General features: G+C 42.4%; 1 protein-coding gene across 2 annotated transcripts in view; it reads right to left on the bottom strand.

Moving 5' to 3' along the window:
* slc2a9l2 (solute carrier family 2 member 9, like 2) overlaps positions 1-20,489 on the bottom strand; it is a 263,120-nt gene that overhangs the window by 223,764 nt on the left and 18,867 nt on the right. For both annotated transcript variants that reach the window (XM_072254680.1, XM_072254681.1), the window contains exon 3: positions 5,747-5,907. In XM_072254680.1, the coding sequence (XP_072110781.1) occupies positions 5,747-5,907 (161 nt within the window). The remainder of the gene's footprint in view (positions 1-5,746; positions 5,908-20,489) is intronic.

The following is a 20,489-nucleotide window of genomic DNA, read 5'->3' as shown; positions in this document are numbered from 1 at the left end:
ATGTTGCCGGGACTTGAGAAACTCAGTTACAGAGAAAGGTTGAATAGGTTAGGACTTTATTCCCTGGAGCGTAGAAGAATGAGGGGAGATTTGATAGAGGTATATAAAATTATGAAGGGTATAGATAGAGTGAATGCAAGCAGGCTTTTTCCACTGAGGCAAGGGGAGAAAAAAACCAGAGGACATGGGTTAGGGGTGAGGGGGAGAAAGTTTAAAGGGAACATGGGAGGGGGGCTTCTTCACACAGAGAGTGGTGGGAGTATGGAATGAGCTGCCAGACAAGGTGGTAAATGCGGGTTCTTTTTTAACATTTAAGAATAAATTGGACAGATACATGGATGGGAGGTGTATGGAGGGATATGGTCCGTGTACAGGTCAGTGGGACTAGGCAAAAAATAGTTCGGCACAACCAACAAGGGCCAAAAGGCCTGTTTCTGTGCTGTAGTTTTTCTATGGTTTCTTCTTCTTCTTCATCATAACATTTGGAAAAGACCTGTGGAATTGGGACAATAGATCTAAGTGACCATGCACCTATGTTGATCTGTTGATTTTGACCTACAACCAAAGAATACTATTTTGAAACTAAATTCAAGTCTACTCAATGATCCCTATTTTAAGGAACAAATTAAAAAAGAAATTGGTCTTTACTTAGACTTCAATGATAATGGAGAGGTTTCACCTCCCATTCTATGGGATACTCTGAAGGCTGTCTTAAAGAGGGAAAATTATAGCAATATCTTCATATAAGAAAAAAAAAGGAATAAAACATTAGAGGAATTATAAAATAAGCTGAAGGAACTGGAAAAAAAACACAAATTGAGTATGGCACAGAATACACTAGAGAAAATTTTAAAAATTAGGAATGAAATTAACAGTTTGGCTACACAAGAAATTAGAAAAAACTTGATGTTTCTGAAACGGAGACACTATGAAAGTGGATCTAGATCTATGAACATACTGGCATGGAAACTGAAAAAAAAATAGCAGAAAATACAATTCATAGAATTAGGGATCCAAGAACAAAAGTGATAAAAAAAAAGCTAAATGAAATTCACAAATACGAGGAATTCTGCAGATGCTGGAAATTCAAGCAACACACATCAAAGTTGCTGGTGAACGCAGCAGGCCAGGCAGCATCTCTAGGAAGGGGTACAGTCCATATCAAAATTGCTGGTGACTGTACCTCTTCCTGGAGATGCCGCCTGGCCTGCTGCGTTCACCAGCAACTGAAATGAAATTCAAGCAGTTTTTGAAATGTTTTAAAAAAACTCTATATTCCAAAGATCCAGGGGGAAGCATAACCCAAAGTGACACCTTCCTGAATTCTTTAGAGTTACCCACTTTAAGCAAAGAACAAAATAGAACGATGACAGCTGACATAATTGAAGCTGAACTAAAATCTGCAATTAGTAGGCTCAAATTAAGCAAGTCACCAGGATCAGATGGATATACGGCAGAGTGGTATAAAGAGTTTAGAAGTGAGGTAATTCCTGTTTTACTCCGCACACTGAACTGGGCCCGAAGAAAGGCACAAATGCCACCCAGCTGGAAGGAGGCGATAATCTCAGCTGTACCGAAAGAAGGCAAGGATAAAATGGAATGTGGGTCGCTTAGACCAATATCTGTTCTTAATGTGGATTACAGAATATTTACCTCCATCACGGCCAAATGATTAGAAGAGTTTCTACCCACACTGATACATAATCAGACAGGTTTTATACAACAACGCCAAACACAAGACAATATACAAAGGACACTTCACATTATGGATCATATAAAAAAAATGAAATTGAAGCAATAGTGATAAGCATGGACACAGAAAAGGCACTTGATTCAGTTAATTGGAATTTTCTTTACAGAGTTTTAACATAGAATATAGAACATAGACTAGTACAGCACATTACAGGCCCTTCGGCCCACAATGTTGTGCCGACCCTCAAACCCTGCCTCCCATATAACCCCCCCACCTTAAATTCCTCCATATACCTGTCTAGTAGTCTCTTAAACTTCACTAGTGTATCTGCCTCCACCACTGACTCAGGCAGTGCATTCCATGCACCAACCACTCGCTGAGTAAAAAACCTTCCTCTAATATCCCCCTTGAACTTCCCACTCCTTACCTTAAAGCCATGTCCTCTTGTATTGTGCGGTGATGCCCTGGGGAAGAGGCGCTGGCTATCCACTCTATCTATTCCTCTTAATATCTTGTACACCTCTATCATGTCTCCTCTCATCCTCCTTCTCTCCAAAGAGTAAAGCCCGAGCTCCCTTAATCTCTGATCATAATCCATACTCTCTAAACCAGGCAGCATCCTGGTAAATCTCCTCTGTACCCTTTCCAATGCTTCCACATCCTTCCTATAGTGAGGCGACCAGTTTTACATAGATTTGGTCTACATGACACAATTATTAAAACTATTCAGGCACTATATGACAATCCTACTGCTAGGATTAAAATCAATGGATATTTATCTAATAGTTTTACACTAGAAGGGGGCACAAGACAGGGTTGTGCATGGTCACCACTACTCTTCACATTATATCTGGAACCTTTAGCTCAATACATCAGACAAAATGAAAATATCAGGGGAATTACTATTAAAGGGACAGAGCATAAATTGACCTGTTACGCGGATGACATTTTGACCTATCTAGGGCAACCAACATACTCTTTACCTAAATTGATGCAATCCTTTGAACAATATGGCCAATTACCAGGATACAAGATCAACATAGATAAAAACCAAACTACTTTCAGACAACTATAACCCACTAAGAAAAACTGAAAGTAGATATCCTTGGGCATGGCAAACAGAGTCTGTCAAATATTTGGGCATCACTATGCCAAAAGATTTGGCCAAATTATCAGAATGCAGTTATCAACCTATATGTAAAAAAAATTAAGGAAGATATAACAAGAACCTAATTCCTTTCTTGGTCTCAGTTCAAGAACTGAATCTATCAAAATGAATATACTGCCCAGACTACTATATCTCTTTCAGACCCCTACCAATAGAGGTTAACCAAAATCAATTCAATGAATGGAACAAGATGCTATCAAGATGTATATGGCAAGATAAAAGGCCTAGGGTTCGTCTCAAAACTTTGCAATTAGCTAAGGAAAAGGGGGGGATGGGGCCTACCTTCTCTTGGAGATTATTATTTTGTAGCACAGTTGAGAGCTGTGATATGCTGGTCCAACCCATCATATGACACTGAATGGAAAAACATTGAGGAGAGGATACTTTCCATTCCCATACAGGTAATTTTGGCTGATAACAACCTACAAAGTTACATAAATTGTCGTTTAAAGTTAAATTGGATAGATATATGGACAGGAAAGGAATGGAGGGTTATGGGCTGAGTGCAGGTAGGTGAGACTAGGTGAGAGTAAGAGTTTGGCACGGACTAGAAGGGCCGAGATGGCCTGTTTCCGTGCTGTAATTGTTATATGGTTATAAATAATATTGACAAGTCGTGGGTGAAATGGACTCTTAAAATATGGAAAACTATTATAAAAGAATATAAACTAGAGAGAGACATTGCTATTCTTAAATGGTGTGCATATAATTCAGATTTTACTCTGAACAAACTGGATGCTAGATTTAAGGACTGGACAGCTAAAGGAATAACAGCTATTTGCAATATAATGAAAGAAGGAACACTGTTCAGTTTTGAAATGCTCAAAGAGAAACACTTATTAGAAAAACAAGACTTTTACAGGTACTTACAGATGCGACAGTATATTAATAGGACAGTTAAAAATGTAAGGCAAGTACATGTCTGATAGAGCTATTTAGAAAAGCATATAATTCAGACAACGGTAGTAGAATAATTTCAAGCGTGTATAAGGGTTTGTCAAATCTTAAAACATATTCAACTATATACATTAAAACAAAATGGAAGGAGGAAGGAAGGATAATAATATCGGAGGAAGAATGGACAATAATATGGAGGTATCAATGGAAGTGTACCAGTTTACAGAAATGGAGGGAGTTCAGGTGGAAAAACTTGATAAGATATTTTATTACACCCTCTCAGAAATCCCATTATGAAGGAACACCCCCCTGTTTGCTGCAGAAATTGTGGAAATCAAAATGCAAACCGTTATCATATTTTCTGGGAATGCCCCGTTAACAAAGACTATTGGAGTGGGATACATAATGCCCTACAAGACATCTTTAAATGTGAAATACCCTTAGACAGTAAAACCATATATTTTGGGTTTATACCTCAAGAATGGTTGAAAAGAGATAAATATTTAATGAATGTACTGCTGGTGGCTGGTAAAAAGACCCTTACCAGGAAATGGTTATCACAGGAGAGCCCAACTTTAAATGTATGGATGGAAATTACAATGGACATTTACAAAATGGAGAAGATAACAGCATCTGTTAATCATAAGTTGGAACAATTTTATTCGTACTGGAAAAAATGGTTTAACGACATAACACCTCATAAGCCTGATTTTATTCTCACAAGTCAATGAGTATGTTGTTAAAAAAAGATCACTCCCTACTCTGTACATAGTTTTCTTCTTTCAACTGTTTTTTCTTTCCTTTCTATAAGTGTATACCTCAGATAAGTATTATGTGGAGATTTGTGACAAATATGATTATATTATATGTACAGTGTCTGAAATACATCTTGTAGAAATGTTTGATGATGAAATTCAATAAAAAATAAATTACAAAAAACATTTATGGTGCAGAAAGAGACCATCAGCCCATTGTATCCATACCTGCTAAGGTGCCAGGCTATTCCAGCACTGCAAAACTTCTTGAATAAGAATGTCCTCAGTACAGCAAGAAATTGGAATCAAATAATATTGCCCTCAACTCAAGAATACGATTCTGAATATCTAACAGCTGATTTCTTTTGTCCTCTTGTTCAATACTAGGAGAGTAAAACACAGCTTGTGCATTTTTCATTCATTAAACCTTAAATCAAATAAGAATTTTGGGAAGCAGTGAAAAATTACTATTTGAAAAAAAAATTTCTCTACACGCCATTTTTATTTCCACTGCACTGTAACATCTCAAGTGCCCTGGACCCTGTATGTTTCATCCTCAGCCTGCCGTCACTTTTCCATATTTCAGCAAAGAATGGATTCACTAGTAAGCCAATATTGTGAGATGGAAAAGGGCAACTGCTTCCCTTCACTTATCTAACGTTGACCTTATCTTTGGAGAGTCAAACTACACCAGGGATAATCAGTGGCACAGTCATGAAGATTACTGGACTTAGCAGACAACTCTCTTTAGTTTCACACTACACAAGAAGGACTACTTCAGTGACTGTGAGGCACCTTAACATGACTATGGTCCTGAAAGGAGATTTACAAATTTATCTTTAGGAATACAATATAAACACCTGACTTCCACTGAGTGTATGGTTGTGCTTGCTTTTGACATACCGCTCAGGATTAGAGGACATACACTGGAATTCTCTATGAAATGTATTGCGAATCCACTTTAAGTAATTTGTTGAAGACTCCAGTGGAAACTGAAAACTTATTTGCAGGCCAAAAATGATCAACTGCTCAGCTTAAGGATGCTTTCCAAGAGCGGTTTCATTCTCTAATTCATTGACTCTATCAATACATTCACATCCAAAATCTTCAATAGCCACACAAAGATAATTTATACAGTTACAAATAAATTAGGAAAGTGCATTATAATAAGTACTGCAAACTAACAATTAGAAAGCAACAAGTGTTACTTTAGGTCATTTTAAGTCCACATACCTTCCCAAATATTTCAACAGAAAGGTTACAGTAAGTGCCCCAAACAGCCCGCCGATGGCATTAATGGAGATGATTACAGACCAAAGAAGAGTTAGCGATTTGGCTTCCATTGTTGTTCCAAATTGCCTTATCCATGACTCATTGCAAAAGCTTTTAACATACTGAAAGAAAAGAAAAGTACATTACTAAGTATTTTCTAAAAATTACATAGCAAATTAAAGCCAATCAACACTGATTATTCAGTATGTTCATTTTGTATTTCCTGCGAAGGTATAATGTTGCAAATTTGCAATTTAGAACTTTAACCGCACCAAATATCAATCAATTTTCAATCTTCACTTTTTGCCAAGATTTCCAAGAGCAACTAATTCATTTTTATTTATACCCTAAAGGCTGATTTATACTTGTGCATACTAGCTTAGGCCGTAGCCTACGCAAGTGGGCTACGCCGTTGTGAGCGTTTATACTTGTGCGTTGGTGTGTCTGCGTCGCTCTGCAATTTACCGCCAAAACACTAGTTGGCGGTGGGGTTTCTATGCCACTGTGTTGAGTTTCTTCATGTTGAAACTCAATACAAAGAAACTCAAACTTCAAACAATGGCAACTGAAACTGAAGAGGGTGAATTTTCTGTGCTTATCCGGCCACAGAGATATGGGCAAGGAAATGCATTTCAAATATTTTCAGATGTTGGCAGGTAGATTTGACAATTTCGTTCATCGTCTCCAACCATTTATTTCGCATCAGTGTACGCACAGTATACTCAGAGACTGGCAATCACCATTTGAAGTGGTAATCAACAGGCTGTAGCAGCTAGCTACAGACTGGCATCAAGCACAGGGTCCTCCATAATTTCGGAGGTCTGTAAAGCTTTATGGAAAGCATTGCAGCCAGAGTTCCTTCCCTGCCCTTCAGTTGCCCAATGGGAAGCTATTGCAGTGTAGGAGGAAATGCAATGCTACCAAGCGGACCAATCACAGTTGTTGCGGTCTGCGTCACCGCGACGCATAGTTACATTTTTGGGGAGGTGCGCGTCAGGCTATGGCGTAGGGTACGCGGCTACACCGTACCTACTGCGTCAATTTGACACACGTATAAATTGGCCTTAAGGCACACAAAAAGTATTTAAAATGAAAATTTAAGTTGTGGTATGTATGTACAAAATTTTGGTAACAGACTACTGAACAACCTCTTCAACAACAAAAACTATGACCGTATACCATCCCTCAAAAAAAATCATTTTAAATTCAGTTGCCTCAAAATTCATCAGTCACTTCAAATGCACTGTGCACATCTGTATATCATAATGGACTTTGAAATTCGTGGGCAAGTTTATGTTAAGTCAGCACTGACTGCCATTACAGAATGCAGAATCTAGACCTGGATAACACTGTTGCAGAGTCTTTGAGAACATTCTGAAGTTCTGCCAATGTTTGTGGACCCTCATGCACTCTTTATAGTTTAGATTAGATTAGATTATGAGGACATTCAGTCCTCATTTATTGTCATTTAGAAATGCATGCATTAAGAAATGATACAATGTTCCTCCAGTGATACAGGTTTCCCCTGCCATCCGAAGGTAGAGCGTTCCTATGAAACGGTTCGTAAGCCGAAATGTCGTAAAGCGAAGAAGCAATTACCATTTATTTATATGGGAAAATTTTGTGAGCGTTCGCAGACCCAAAAATAACGTATCGAATCATGCCAAATAACACATAAAACCTAAAATAACAGTAACATATAGTAAAAGCTGGAATGATATGATAAATACACAGCTGATATAAAGTAGAAATACTCTTCCACAATCATTACTCAACTGCTCTCCGTAGCGAAAATCTCACGCAAGCGCTGTTGGTAAGGACACCCTCTCCAGTAACCTTTAAGCTATGAAGCTGCCAAATCATACCAAATAATACATAAAAATACACAGCCAATATAAAGTAGAAATAATGTATGTACAGTGTAGTATCACTTACCAGAATTGGGAAGACAGCGAGCACACTGATGATGGTGTATTAGACTGAGTCATTGCAGGTTGGGTGGTGCACTGGCCCCCACCCTCCAGGCTGCCGAGCAATACATTGCCGCGAAGCATGCAGGAATGCAGCGGTAGCCGGGAGGCATACAGCACATCTTTAAGAAAAAAGCCGAAATAAACATGCTAATTAATTAGGTGCCGCCCAACATGTAATTGTCGGCCCATATCAGTGCCAATTGCATCGCCTCTGATCTGGGCCGACAATTATGTGTAGGCGGTACCTAATTAATTAGCATGTTTATTTCGGCTTTTTTCTTAAAGATGTGCTGGGTGCCTCCCGGCTACCGTTGCATTCTCCGCGAATTGGTATCTGTCCGTGGCCTGGGGGTTGGGGTGGTGGGACACTGGGGTGTCATTTCCTCGTCTGTTTCCATTAGAGCAGGCAGCTCATCTTCTCCTATAACTGCCCGCCTCAATGTTGAAGGTCGAGGTTCGTCGTCTGCTGTGGCTGATGTGGAAGGCTTGCTTGACTGCTGAGCCTCGCACATTTTTCTATCACACAGAAGTAAGTACTCAGACCATCCTGCAAATATCTCCTAAACCGACGTACCCTTTCAAAATTAAAGTCGTAGTTTATCATTACTCATTCGGTTTCGATTGTTATCCTTTTTTCTTCCAATTGCATCAGCTCTTCATCTATCAGTTCTTGGTCATGGGATGTCAAAACCTCTTCAACATCATCTTCGTCAGCTTCCACAAGCCAAACTCACGTTGTCCTTACTTCATTCACCACGATCGAAATGCTTAATTATGTCTAGTTTTACGCTAAGTGTAACACCCTTACGAACTCTTTCAGGCTTTTCAGATACCTTAGAACTCATCTTGCAAACGGCTGCTCCCAGGCTCGTGTTTAAACAATGTCGGCGAGAATCCAGGGGACAGCGGCTGCTCGGGGCGCGCTGCCTTTCATGGCGCGCTGATTTTTTCACGGGCGCTTTTTTTTTCTTAACAGTGAAAACACCTTCTGAAAGCGAAAACAGGGTACTAATGTAGGTCTTTCATAACTGTGAGGTTTCGTAAAGCGAACATTCATAAAGCGGAGGACACCTGTATCACAAAAAAAGCAGGACAAACCAAAGACTAACATTGACAAAACCACATAATTATAACATATAGTTACAGCAGTGCAAAACAATACCACAATTTGATAAAGAGCAGACCATGGCACAGTAAAAAAAAAATCTCAAGTCCCAATGGACTCCGATAGTCCCTGATAGCAGGCAGCAAAAAAGGAGAAGCTCCCCGCCATAAACCTCCAGGCACCGACAACTGCCGATGCATTGGAAGCACCCAACAGCCGACTCTGAGTCCGTCCGAAAACTTCGAGCCTCTGACCAGCCCCTCCGATACAGCCTCCCAAGCGCCATCCTCTGCCGAGCGCCTTCGACCTCACCCCGGCCGCCGAAACCAGCAAAGCTGAGGATTCGGTGGCCTTCTCCTCCGGAGATTCGGGACCACACAGTAGCAGCGGCAGCGAAGCGGGCATTTCAGAAGTTTCTCCAGATGTTCCTCCGTGCTCTCACGTCTGTCTCCATCAAATCAGAATTGTGCATCTTTCCTATATCAAGGTAGCCAAAACTGTGCACAATACTCCAAGAAAGCTTCATCAGAATCAGAATTAATATCACTGGCATGTCGCAGAATGTGTTGTACAGTAGCAGTACATTGTAATATATAATCTAACTGCAAATTAAAGTGTGTATATATACACACACACACACATATATATGTCAATAAAATAAGTTGTGCATAGAGGGAACAAAGTAGTGTGTTCATGGGTTCAGTGTCCATTCGGAAATCAAACTGAAGAGGGGAAGAAGCTGTTCCTGAATCATTGACTGCATGCTCTCAGGCTCTCGTATCTCCTTCCTGATGGTAGCAATGAGAAGAGGGCATGACGTGGGTGGTGCGGGGTCCGTGATGATGGTTGCAGGCTTTTTGAGGCATCGTTCCTTGAAGATGCCCTGGATGCTGGGGAGGCCAGTGCCCACGATGGAGCTGACTGAGTTCTAAAACTTTCTGCAGCTTATTTTGATCCTGTGCAGTGACCCCCACCCCCCCCCAATACCAGATGGTGATGCAGGCAGTTAGAATGCTCTCCACAGGGCATCTGTAGAACTTTGCAAGTGGCATGGTGACATACCAATTCTCCTCAAACTCCAATTAAATATAGCTGCATCTTTGTAACTGCATCAATATGTTGGGCCCAGGATAGATCCTCAGAGATATTGACACCCAGGAACCTGAAAATGCTCACCCTTTCCACTTCTGATCCCTCTCTGCGGACTGGTGTGTGCTCCCTCGTCTCACCCTTAAGTCCACAATCAGTTCTTTGGCCTTATTGACATTGAGTGCAAGGGTGTTGCTGTGACATCACTCAACTAGCAGATATATCTTGCTCCTGTATACTTTCTCATCATTATCTGAAATTCTGCCAACAATAGTTATATTGTCAGCAAATTTATAGATGGCATTTGAGCTGTGCCTAGCCACACAGTCATGGGTGTAGGGAGAGTAGAGCAGTAGCCTCAGCACAAAGTCCTGAGGTGCGCCAGTGTTGATTGTCAGCAGGGTGGAGATCTTATTTCAATTTCGCACAGAATGTTGTCTTCTGGTGTGTAAGTCGAGGATCCAGTTGCAGAGGGATGTACAGAGGCCCAGGTTTTGGAGCTTTTTGATCAGAACTATAGGAATGATTGTGTTAAATGCTAAGCTGTAGGCATAAACAGCACCATGACGTAATTATTAATATTATCTAGGTGATCCAAGGCTGCGTGAAAAGCCAATGAGATTGCATCCACTGTAGACCCACCGTTGCGATAGGCAAATTACAGTGGGTCCAGGTCCTTTCTTACTCAGGACTTGATTCCAGCCATAATTGACCTCTCAAGCACTTCATCACCATAGCTGTGGGTGCTGCTGGACAATAGTCAATGAGGCAGTTCACCCTGCTCCTCTTGGGCACTGGTATAATTGTTGCCCCTTTGAAGCAACTGCAGCAATGAGAGATTGAATATATCTTTGAACACACCCGCCAGTTGGTTGGCACAGGTTTCCAGAACCCTACCAGGTACATCATCTGGGCCTGTTGCCTTGTGAGGATTCACCTTCTCAAAAGATATTCTGACATCGGCCTCCGAGACAGAGGATCACAGGGTCATCAGGTGCCGCAGGGATCCTCACAGCTGTACTTTATTCTCCCTTCTGATCTACCAGTCAAGATGGCACCTGCTCCTCCGATCGACATCTTCTGAATAAATCATGAGACCATACATTTCACTTCCTTTATATCTTTTATGTTTCTTTTTGTCTTGGATGTGATTCTGGAACTGTTGGAGCCTGTGATTTGCTCTTTGGAGATTGTTTGGATGTTCCAGCACTCTGCTGTCTCTGAGGGATTCTGGGAGGCAGAGGCAGCGTGCTGAGAAGGCTGCGGGACGGGATGCAAGCCAATGTTGGACTCCATTTCGCCGATTGAAGCTTCCATTGTGTATTGATTAAAGTAACGTTGGAGATCGAAACATTGATGCAAATGCAGAAGGTGAGTACAGGCTGCAAGCTTTTTGATCACTGAGGATTGATCTGTGACGCTACCAGAGGGAGGAGAGCCTGCTGCTGTGCCAAGAGAATGTTGCCCAGGTTTTCTACATTTTAGATGTGGACTTGGACTATAGACTTTAAAGTTTTTTGTATTCTGTGTTTTTCACCCGATCTTTCTCATTTTTTGTTGTGAGGCTGGGTGGGGATTTTGGGAACAATGTGCCTGTTCCGTTTTGTTTGCTTTTTCTGCTGGAGGGGTTTGGGGATTGATGATTGTGTTGCCTTTCTTTTCTTTCTTTCTTGGTTTCATGGCTACCTGGAGAAGAAGAATTTCAGAGTTGTACAGGTTTCCCCCGCCATCCGAAGGTACAGCATTCCCATGAAACGGTTCGTAAGCCGAAATGTCGTAAAGAAGCAATTACCATTTATTCATATGGGAAAATTTTGTGAGCATTCGCAGACCCAAAAATAACCTACCAAATCATACTAAATAACACATAAAACCTAAAATAATATTAACATATAGTAAAAGCACATGACAAATACACAGCCTATATAAAGCAGAAATACTTTTCCACAATCATTACCGCACTGTTCTCCATAGCAAAAATCTCACGCAAGCGCTGTTGGCAAAAACACGGCGCAAGCGCTTTCCAGTAACCTTTAAGCTATGAAGCTGCCAAATCAAACCAAACAACACGTAAAAATACACAGCCTATATAAAGTAGAAATAATGTAGGTACAGTGTAGTATCACTTACCGGAATTGATTCAGCACCGAGCACACTGATGATGGTGTGTTAGACTGAGTCGTCGCAGGTTGGGTGGTGCAGTGGCCCCCACCCTCCAGGCCGCCGACAGATACCGAACCGTGAAGCATGCAGGGGTGCAGCAGTAGCCGGGAGGTACACAGCACACCTTTAAGAAAAAAGCCGAAATAAACATGCTAATTAATTAGGTGCCGCCCGACACGTAATTGTCGGCCCAGATTAGTGCCGATTTCCGACTGCGTCGTCTCTGATCTGGGCCAACAATTACACGTCGGGCTGCACCTAATTAATTAGCATGTTTATTTTGGCTTTTTTCTTAAAGATGTACTGTGTGCCTCCTGGCTACCTTTGCATTCTCCGCGAATCGGTATCTGTCTGTGGCCTGGGGGTTGGGGTGGTGGGACACTGGGGTGTCATCTCGTCGTCTGTTTCCATTAGAGCAGGCAGCTCATCTTCTCCTATGACTGCCCACCTCGATGTCGAAGGTCGAGGTTCGTCGTCTGCTATGGCTGATGCGGAAGGCTTGCTTGACTGCTGAGCCTCGCGCATTTTTCTATCATACAGTTCTTTCCAAGGACTCAAACAATCTTGCAAATATCCTCTAGACCTATGTACCCTTTCAAAATTAAAGTTGTACTTTATCATTGCAGCGAAAACCTCACGCAGTTGCTTCACGTTCAGTTTGCTACTGAATTCAGTTTCGATTGTTATCCTTTCCTCTTCCAATTGCATCAGCTCTTCATCTATCAGTTCTTGGTCATGGGATGCCAAAACCTCTTCAACATCATCTTCGTCAGCTTCCACAAGCCAAACTCACGTTGTCCTTACTTCGTTCACCGCGATCGAAAGGCTTAATTATGTCTAGATTTACACTAAGTGTAACACCCTTACGAGCTCTTTCAGGTTTTTCCGACACCTTAGAAATCATCTTGCAAACGGCTGCTCACAGGAATATGTTAAAGCAATGCTGGTGAGAATCCCGTTCCAAATCCAGGGGAGAGCGGCTGCTCGGGGCGCGCGCTGCCTTTTATTGTGCGCTGATTTTTTTTTGCGCGCTGCTTTTTTCATAACAGTGAAAACACCTTCAGAAAGCAAAAACAGGGAACTAATGTAGGTCTTTCGTAACAGTGAAGTTTCGGAAAGCGAATGTTCAAAAAGTGGGGGACACCTGTATAGTTTAACAAATGAACCTTTCAAATTGTGTATAAAAGGTGTTGAGCTCATCTGGGAGTGAAGAATAGCGAACTTATGTAAATGTATGGTGGATTCCCTCAATGCAAAAGCCTGAGCATGACTTTGTTTAATGTGCAGAGGCTGATGCCACCACATGGTTCTTGACTGACCGTGTCAGGGTTCAGTGGCATGGAATGCAAAACGACTGGGGACCCTACAATGCCGTTGTAGTGAGTCATCATTTTAACCAGCTCCATCGTTGAGGTCTTGGTTGGATCATTCTTTGTCTGGAACCTCCCCCTTGAGCTGACTGCCATGGGTGACCCTACCAGGAGCTAAGTGCCAGATGGCTGAAGTCCAGACGGCATCGTTCTCAGGATCTCAGGAACTGTTACGTACCCCAACTCCTAAACTTAATGAATAGCAGAGTACCAAACACCTCTTTTACCATCTTATCCACCTGAGATGCTACTTTCAGTGAACTGTGTATTTATGCTCCTCGGTCCTTCTGTTCCATCGTACTCCCCAGGACAAAAATGCATAAATCCTACTCTGGTTTGTAGTTCACAATGAAGTCCGTAAGCAAGCTCTAAATCTAACTTACAATAGTATTATATTAACTTTTGTTTATTTATTTTCAGGACACAAACATCTCAGGCAAGGCCAGCATTTAATAGTCGAGATGGTACTGAGCCATATCTACACTTTCCTTCTCTCCCTGTAACTTCAAGATAACATGTTTTTATCCCTTTCCCAGTTCTGATTCAAGGTTTTTAGATCTCAAACATTAACTCATTTATCCCTTCCACACGAACACGAGGAAATCTGCAGATGCTGGAATTTCAAGCAACACACATATAAATTGCTGGTGAACGCAGCAGGCCAGGCAGCATCTATAGGAAGAAGTACAGTCGAAGTTTCAGGCCGAGACCCTTCGTCAGGACTAACTGAAAGAAGAGCTAGTAAGAGATTTGAAAGTGGGAGGGGGAGGGGAGATCCAAAATGATAAGAGAAGACAGGAGGGGGAAGAGATGGAGCTAAGAGCTGGAAAGTTGATTGGCAAAAGGGATATGAGAGAATCATGGGATGGGAGGCCTAGGGAGAAAGAAAGGGGGAGTGGGGGAAGCCCAGAGGATGGGCAGGGAGTATAGTGAGAGGGACAGAGGGAGAAAAGGAGAGAGAAAAAAATATATATAATAATAATAAATAAATGGGGTACGATGGGGAGGTGGGGCATTAATTGGAAGTCAGAGAAGTCAATGTTCATGCCATCAGGTTGGAGGCTACCCAGACGGAATATACGGTGCTGTTCCTCCAACCTGAGTGTGGCTTCATCTTGACAGTAGAGGAGGCCGTAACTTCCACCACCTCCAACGGGATCCCACCACTAAGAACATTTTTCCCTCCCCCCTCCCCCGCAGGGATCGCTCCCTATGCGACTCCCTTGCCCATTCGTCCCCCTCACCCCTTCCCACTGATCTCCCTCCCGGCACTTATCCTTGTAAGCAGAACAAGTGCTACACATGCCCTTACACTTCCTCCCTCACCACCATTCAGGGCCCCAGACAGTCCTTCCAGGTGAGGCGACACTTCACCTGTGAGTCGGCTGGGGTGATATACTGCGTCCGGTGCTCCCGATGCGGCCTTCCATATATTGGCGAGACCCGACGCAGACTGGGAGATCGTTTTGCTGAACACCTACGCTCTGTCTGCCAGAGAAAGAAGGATCTCCCAGTGGCCACACATTTTAATTCCATGTCCCATTCTCATTCTGATGTGTCTATCCACGGCCTCCTCTACTGTAAAGATAAAGCCACACTCAGGTTGGAGGAACAACATCTTATATTCCGTCTGGGTAGCCTCCAACCTGATGGCATGAACATTGACTTCTGTAACTTCCGTTAATGATCCACCTCCCCTTCGTACCCCATCCCTTATTTATTTATTATTAGTTTTTTCTTTCTCTCTCCTTTTTCTCCCTCTGTCCCTCTCACTATACTCCTTGCCCATCCTCCAGGCTTCCCCCCTCCCGTTTTCTTTCTCCCTAGGCCTCCTGTCCCATGAGCCTCTCATATCTCTTTTGCTAATCAACTTTCCAGCTCTTAGCTTCATCCCTGCCCCTCCTGTCTTCTCCTATCATTTCAGATCTCCCCCTCCCCCTCCCACTTTCAAATCTCTTACTATCTCTTCTTTCAGTTAGTCCTGATGAAAGGTCTCGGTCCGAAATGCCGACTGTACCTCTTCCTATAGATGTTGCCTGGCCTGCTGCATTCACCAGCAATTTTTATGTGTATCCCCTTCCACAGATCCTGCCTGACCTGTTGAGCTTTTCCAAGATTTTCTGCTTTGTTTATTTGAGTTTTCTATCTGCAATTCTGGTCAATGGCATGGGCAAACCGGGATTGAACTACTTCTTTTTCAGGACTGAACATCAGATTAAGATAAGGTAGGTCATCAGTCTTTTCCTGAGGGTGGTAATATCAAATATTATAGAACAGCCTTTCTTAACCTTTTTGCCCTGGAGAAACCCTTAAAATAATTTTCAGGTCTCAAGGAACCCCTGCATAAAAATTACTATATCTAGAGCTCATGGTACATTAGCATAATCAGTAGGTTGTAGATATAATAATCAAAAAATAATTGTCAATGCTCTTTTGAGTAGAGAATGAATTTTTAGCCAGCCTTTCTTGAAAACAAACAGGTGGTTATGCTTAGCTTACCTTTCTTGAAATGTCTTTCATTTCCTTTCATAAATCTTAAAAACATGTAATGCAAACACAACAAATTTCTGTTAAATAACTGGCTTAAGCAAAAATGGAATTTAATATTTCTAAAGGATTTTATTTAAATGAAAATTGTAAAATGATTTTAATTAATGCTATTTATAACATGAACTTTACTATTCAACATGTCAATTAATTTTATCAACTACCATAAGCCAAAGAAATATGAATGAAAATATAGCCCAAGACACTATTTTATATGTCTTACCAAGTAACATGACCAGGCTCAAACCAGTGCTTGTTTTTTTTACTGCACAAATACTCAATTCTGGGCCAAACTTGAGATAAGCACACACGGATTTCAATGCTCAGAAAACACATTTCATGCTCATCGGCCTACTGTCCTCCCCTCCATGCAGTACAGCACTTACCAATTATCAGCCTACCATCCTCCCCTCTGTGCAATACAACACTCACCAATTATCAGCCTACCATGCTCTCCTCCATGCAATACAGCACTCACCAATTATCAGCCTACCGTCATCCCCTCTGTGCAATACAACACTCACCAATTATCAGCCTACCATCCTCCCCTCTGTGCAATACAGCACTCACCAATTATCAGCCTACCTTCCTCTCCTCTTTGCAATACAACACTCACCAATTATAAGCCTACTGTCTTCCCCTCCGTACCCACAAATTATCAGCCTACCCTACTCCCCTATCTCGTGTCAAAAACTGAGAATGGACTCAAACAAATAAACACGGTCCTACTGTGCACTGCCACACTGGGCTGAGAGACCTCTAATGAGATTGCTAATGGGTCTGTTCAGTCACTGCTCACCACTGTGAACATTAGCATCACATGTTGCGCGAAGTTCAAAAAATAATGTTTATTTTTAAATGATGATCACTTGTGGAACCCTAGGGTTCTGAAGAACCCCAGTTGAGAAACCCTGTTATAGAGCATAGCTTTAAGGTGAGAAGGGAATGTTAAAAAGAAATTTGAGACAAAGTAGTGAATGGTAGTAGTCTGTATCCTTCCATTACATGCATGGTCCTATGTCTGTCTGGATTCCACTATCATATCTGCTTTCACAAGAATTGAAAGACTCTTAGCTGGCTACAGAACGCGTTTACAAGCTGTGATACTTGCCAAAGCGGGTGTTACTAAGTACTGACTATGCAGGGTGCCCAAACATTTGCTTCAGGCCTTTCTCCTTTTTTGTTATTTTGAAACTGTAAAAGATGGAAATAAAAATGTAATCTTGCTTAAAATATTAAAGAAGTGTGTCATCTTTAACTTTACGCCTTTTGGAAATCAGATCATCTTTTACACACTTAGCTATTCACAGTAACAGAAATGTTAACCAGGGATGCCCAAACTTTTGCATGCCACTTTAAGTCTGGAGAGGTACATGGATGGTAAGGATATGGACAGTTATGGTCCTAGTGCAAGTCGATAGGAGTAAGCAGCTTAAATGGCTCAGCACAGACTAGATGGGCTGAAGGGTCTGTTTCTGTGCTGTACTTTTCTATGACTCTATGTCTCTTAAACCGTCAAAAAAGACCATCAAACATCAAATATGCCTACAAAAAAAAGTGCAAACAATAAAGGTAAGCAAATAAGATTCAGAACTATTGTCCACGGAAGTGAGTCCACATGCATGAAGCTAGTTACAGCTGATCCAGGAGCCCGTTAGTTGCAGGCCAAGGCACCAGTTCAGTGCAGAGACAAGTAAACCTCCTGGAACAGCGAGCAGAACTCCGGCCCCAACACCCTTACCTTTTCAATCTGGCCTGGAGCCTAAATCGGTCAAACACCGGCTTGTTCGTCGCTCTCAGGCATGGTTACCTCGACTCTGCTTTGCCTTGGTTCTACCACTTCAAATCGCCTCCAACTTCACTTCAGGAATGGCCAAACATTGGCTCATTCCCTACTCTCGAGCGCAGGTCTCACCTCCTCAATTTGGCCCATACACACCACAACTGTCCTACAGCTTCAAGACTTCAGTTCAGACTGCAAAGGTGCCAAGTTCAAAAACTCAACTCCAAACGGGCTACTGATTGCAGTGATCATTTGAGAAAAGTGAGTAATAAAGAAGTCAATACAGGTTTCCCCCACCATCCGAAGGTAGAGCGTTCCTATGAAACGGTTCGTAAGCCGAAATGTCATAAAGCGAAGAAGCAATTACCATTTATTTATATGGGAAAATTTTGTGAGCGTTCACAGACCCAAAAATAACCTACCAAATCATGCCAAATAACACATAAAACCTAAAATAACAGTAACACATAGTAAAAGCAGGAATGATATGATAAATACACAGCCTATATAAAGTAGAAATACTTTTCCACAATCATTACTCAACTGCTCTCCGGAGCGAAAATCTCACGCAAGTGCCGTCGGCAGAAAATCTCACGCAAGCGCTGTTGGCAAAATCACGGCGCAAGCGCTCTCCAGTAACCTTTAAGCTAAGAAGCTGCTGAATCATACCAAATAACACGTAAAAATACACAGCCGATATAAAGTAGAAATAATATGTACAGTGTAGTATCACTTACCAGAATCGGGAAGACAGCGCCGAGCACACTGATGATGGTGTGTTAGGCTGAGTCGGAGGTTGGGTGGTGCAGTGGTCCCCGCTCTCCATGCTGCCGACCGATACATTGCCGCGAAGCATGCAGGGGTCCAGCGGTAGCCGGGAGGTACACTGCACATCTTTAAGAAAAAAGCCGAAACAAACAAGCTAATTAATTAGGTGCCACTTGTAATTGTCAGCCCAGATCAGTGCCGATTTCCGATTGCGTCGTCTCTGATCTGGGCCAATAATTACGTGTCGGCGGCACCTAATTAATTAGCATGTTTATTTCGGCTTTTTTCTTAAAGATGTGCTGTGTGCCTCCCGGCTACCTTTGCATTCTCCGCGAATCGGTATCTGTCTGTGGCCTGGGGGTTGGGGTGGTGGGACACTGGGGTGTCATCTCGTCGTCTGTTTCCATTAGAGCAGGCAGCTCATCTTCTCCTATAACTGCCCGCCTCGATGTCGAAGGTCGAGGTTCGTTGTCTGCTGTGGCTGATGTGGAAGGCTTGCTTGACTGCTGAGCCTCGCGTATTTTTCTATCACACAATTCTTTAATAAGGACTCAAACCATCCTGCAAATATCCCATAGACTGACGTACCCTTTCAAAATTAAAGTCGTACTTTATCATTACTCATTTGGTTTCAATTGTTATCCTTTTTTCTTCCAATTGCATCAGCTCTTCATCTGTCAGTTCTTGGTCATGGAATGCCAAAACCTCTTCAACATCATCTTCGTCAACTTCCACAAGCCAAACTCACGTTGTCCTTACTTCGTTCACCACGATCAAAACGCTTAATTATGTCTAGTTTTACCGTAAGTGTAACACCCTTACGAGCTCTTTCAGGCTTTTCTGATACCATAGAACAAGATACCATCCTGCAAACGGCTGCTCACAGGCATGTGTTAAAGCAATGCCGGCGAGAATCCGGGGCAGAGCGGCTGCTTGTGGTGCGCTGCCTTTTATCGCACACTGGATTTTTTTTCGTAACAGTGAAAACACCTTCTGAAAGCGAAAATAGGGTACTAATGTAGGTCTTTCGTAACAGTGAGATTTCGTAAAGCGAACGTTCGAAAAGCGGGGGACACCTGTAGTTGTTCTTGCTGCCAGCAAGTCATCATTGTGCTTCCTGTAAAGCCTGGTTTATACTTTTGCTTTAACTGGATGCCGTAACCTATGCAAGTGGCCTACGCGCGTTGTGAGCATTTATACTTGTACATTGGTGTGTCTGCGTCGCTCGGTAATTCACGCACGTCACACATGCACACTCACCTGCCTGCGCAAGGCTTCATGGTCAGGGTAGTCTCGGGGTAAACAAGACGCAAGCGTCTTTTTTCGTGCGAAATGTGTCCTCCATAATTTCGGAGGTCTGTAAAGCTTTATGGAAAGCATTGCAGCCAGAGTTCCTTCCCTGCCCTTCAGTCACCCAATGGGAAGCTATTACAGCGTAGGATGACATGCGATGCTACCAAGCGGACCAATCACAGTTCTTACGTTCTGCGTTGCCGCAACGTGCGGTTACATTTTGGGAGAGGTGCGTGTTGCAGCAATGCAGGCTCTCGCGTCAGCTTTGCATAGGGTTTGCGGTGACACAGACCTTACGGCGATGCTTTGACGCAGAAGTATAAACCAGGCTTCAGTTAAAACCTTGTCAACCACAGTTGCCTCATCCTCCCTTTCAAAGGCTTATTCTTCTTCAGGATTAACTGATCCTGCACCTTCCCTTACTCCCATTAACTTCAGCCATTGCTACTCTACCATCATCCCTGCTGGTCTTCCCACCAATCAACTTTGCTCAGCTTGTTTCTCATGCCTCTGTAGTTCCCTTTACTCCACTGAAATGTCAAATATATCAGATCTTATCTTCTCCCTCTCAAGCTGCAGGGTGAATTCTATCATGTTAGAATCCTAAAGGTTC

This window comes from Mobula birostris, chromosome 4 (assembly GCF_030028105.1).
Source record: "Mobula birostris isolate sMobBir1 chromosome 4, sMobBir1.hap1, whole genome shotgun sequence".
Lineage (NCBI taxonomy): Eukaryota > Metazoa > Chordata > Chondrichthyes > Myliobatiformes > Myliobatidae > Mobula > Mobula birostris.
Note: the sequence above shows the minus strand (reverse complement) of the source record. Positions and strands in the feature narration are given on the sequence as shown.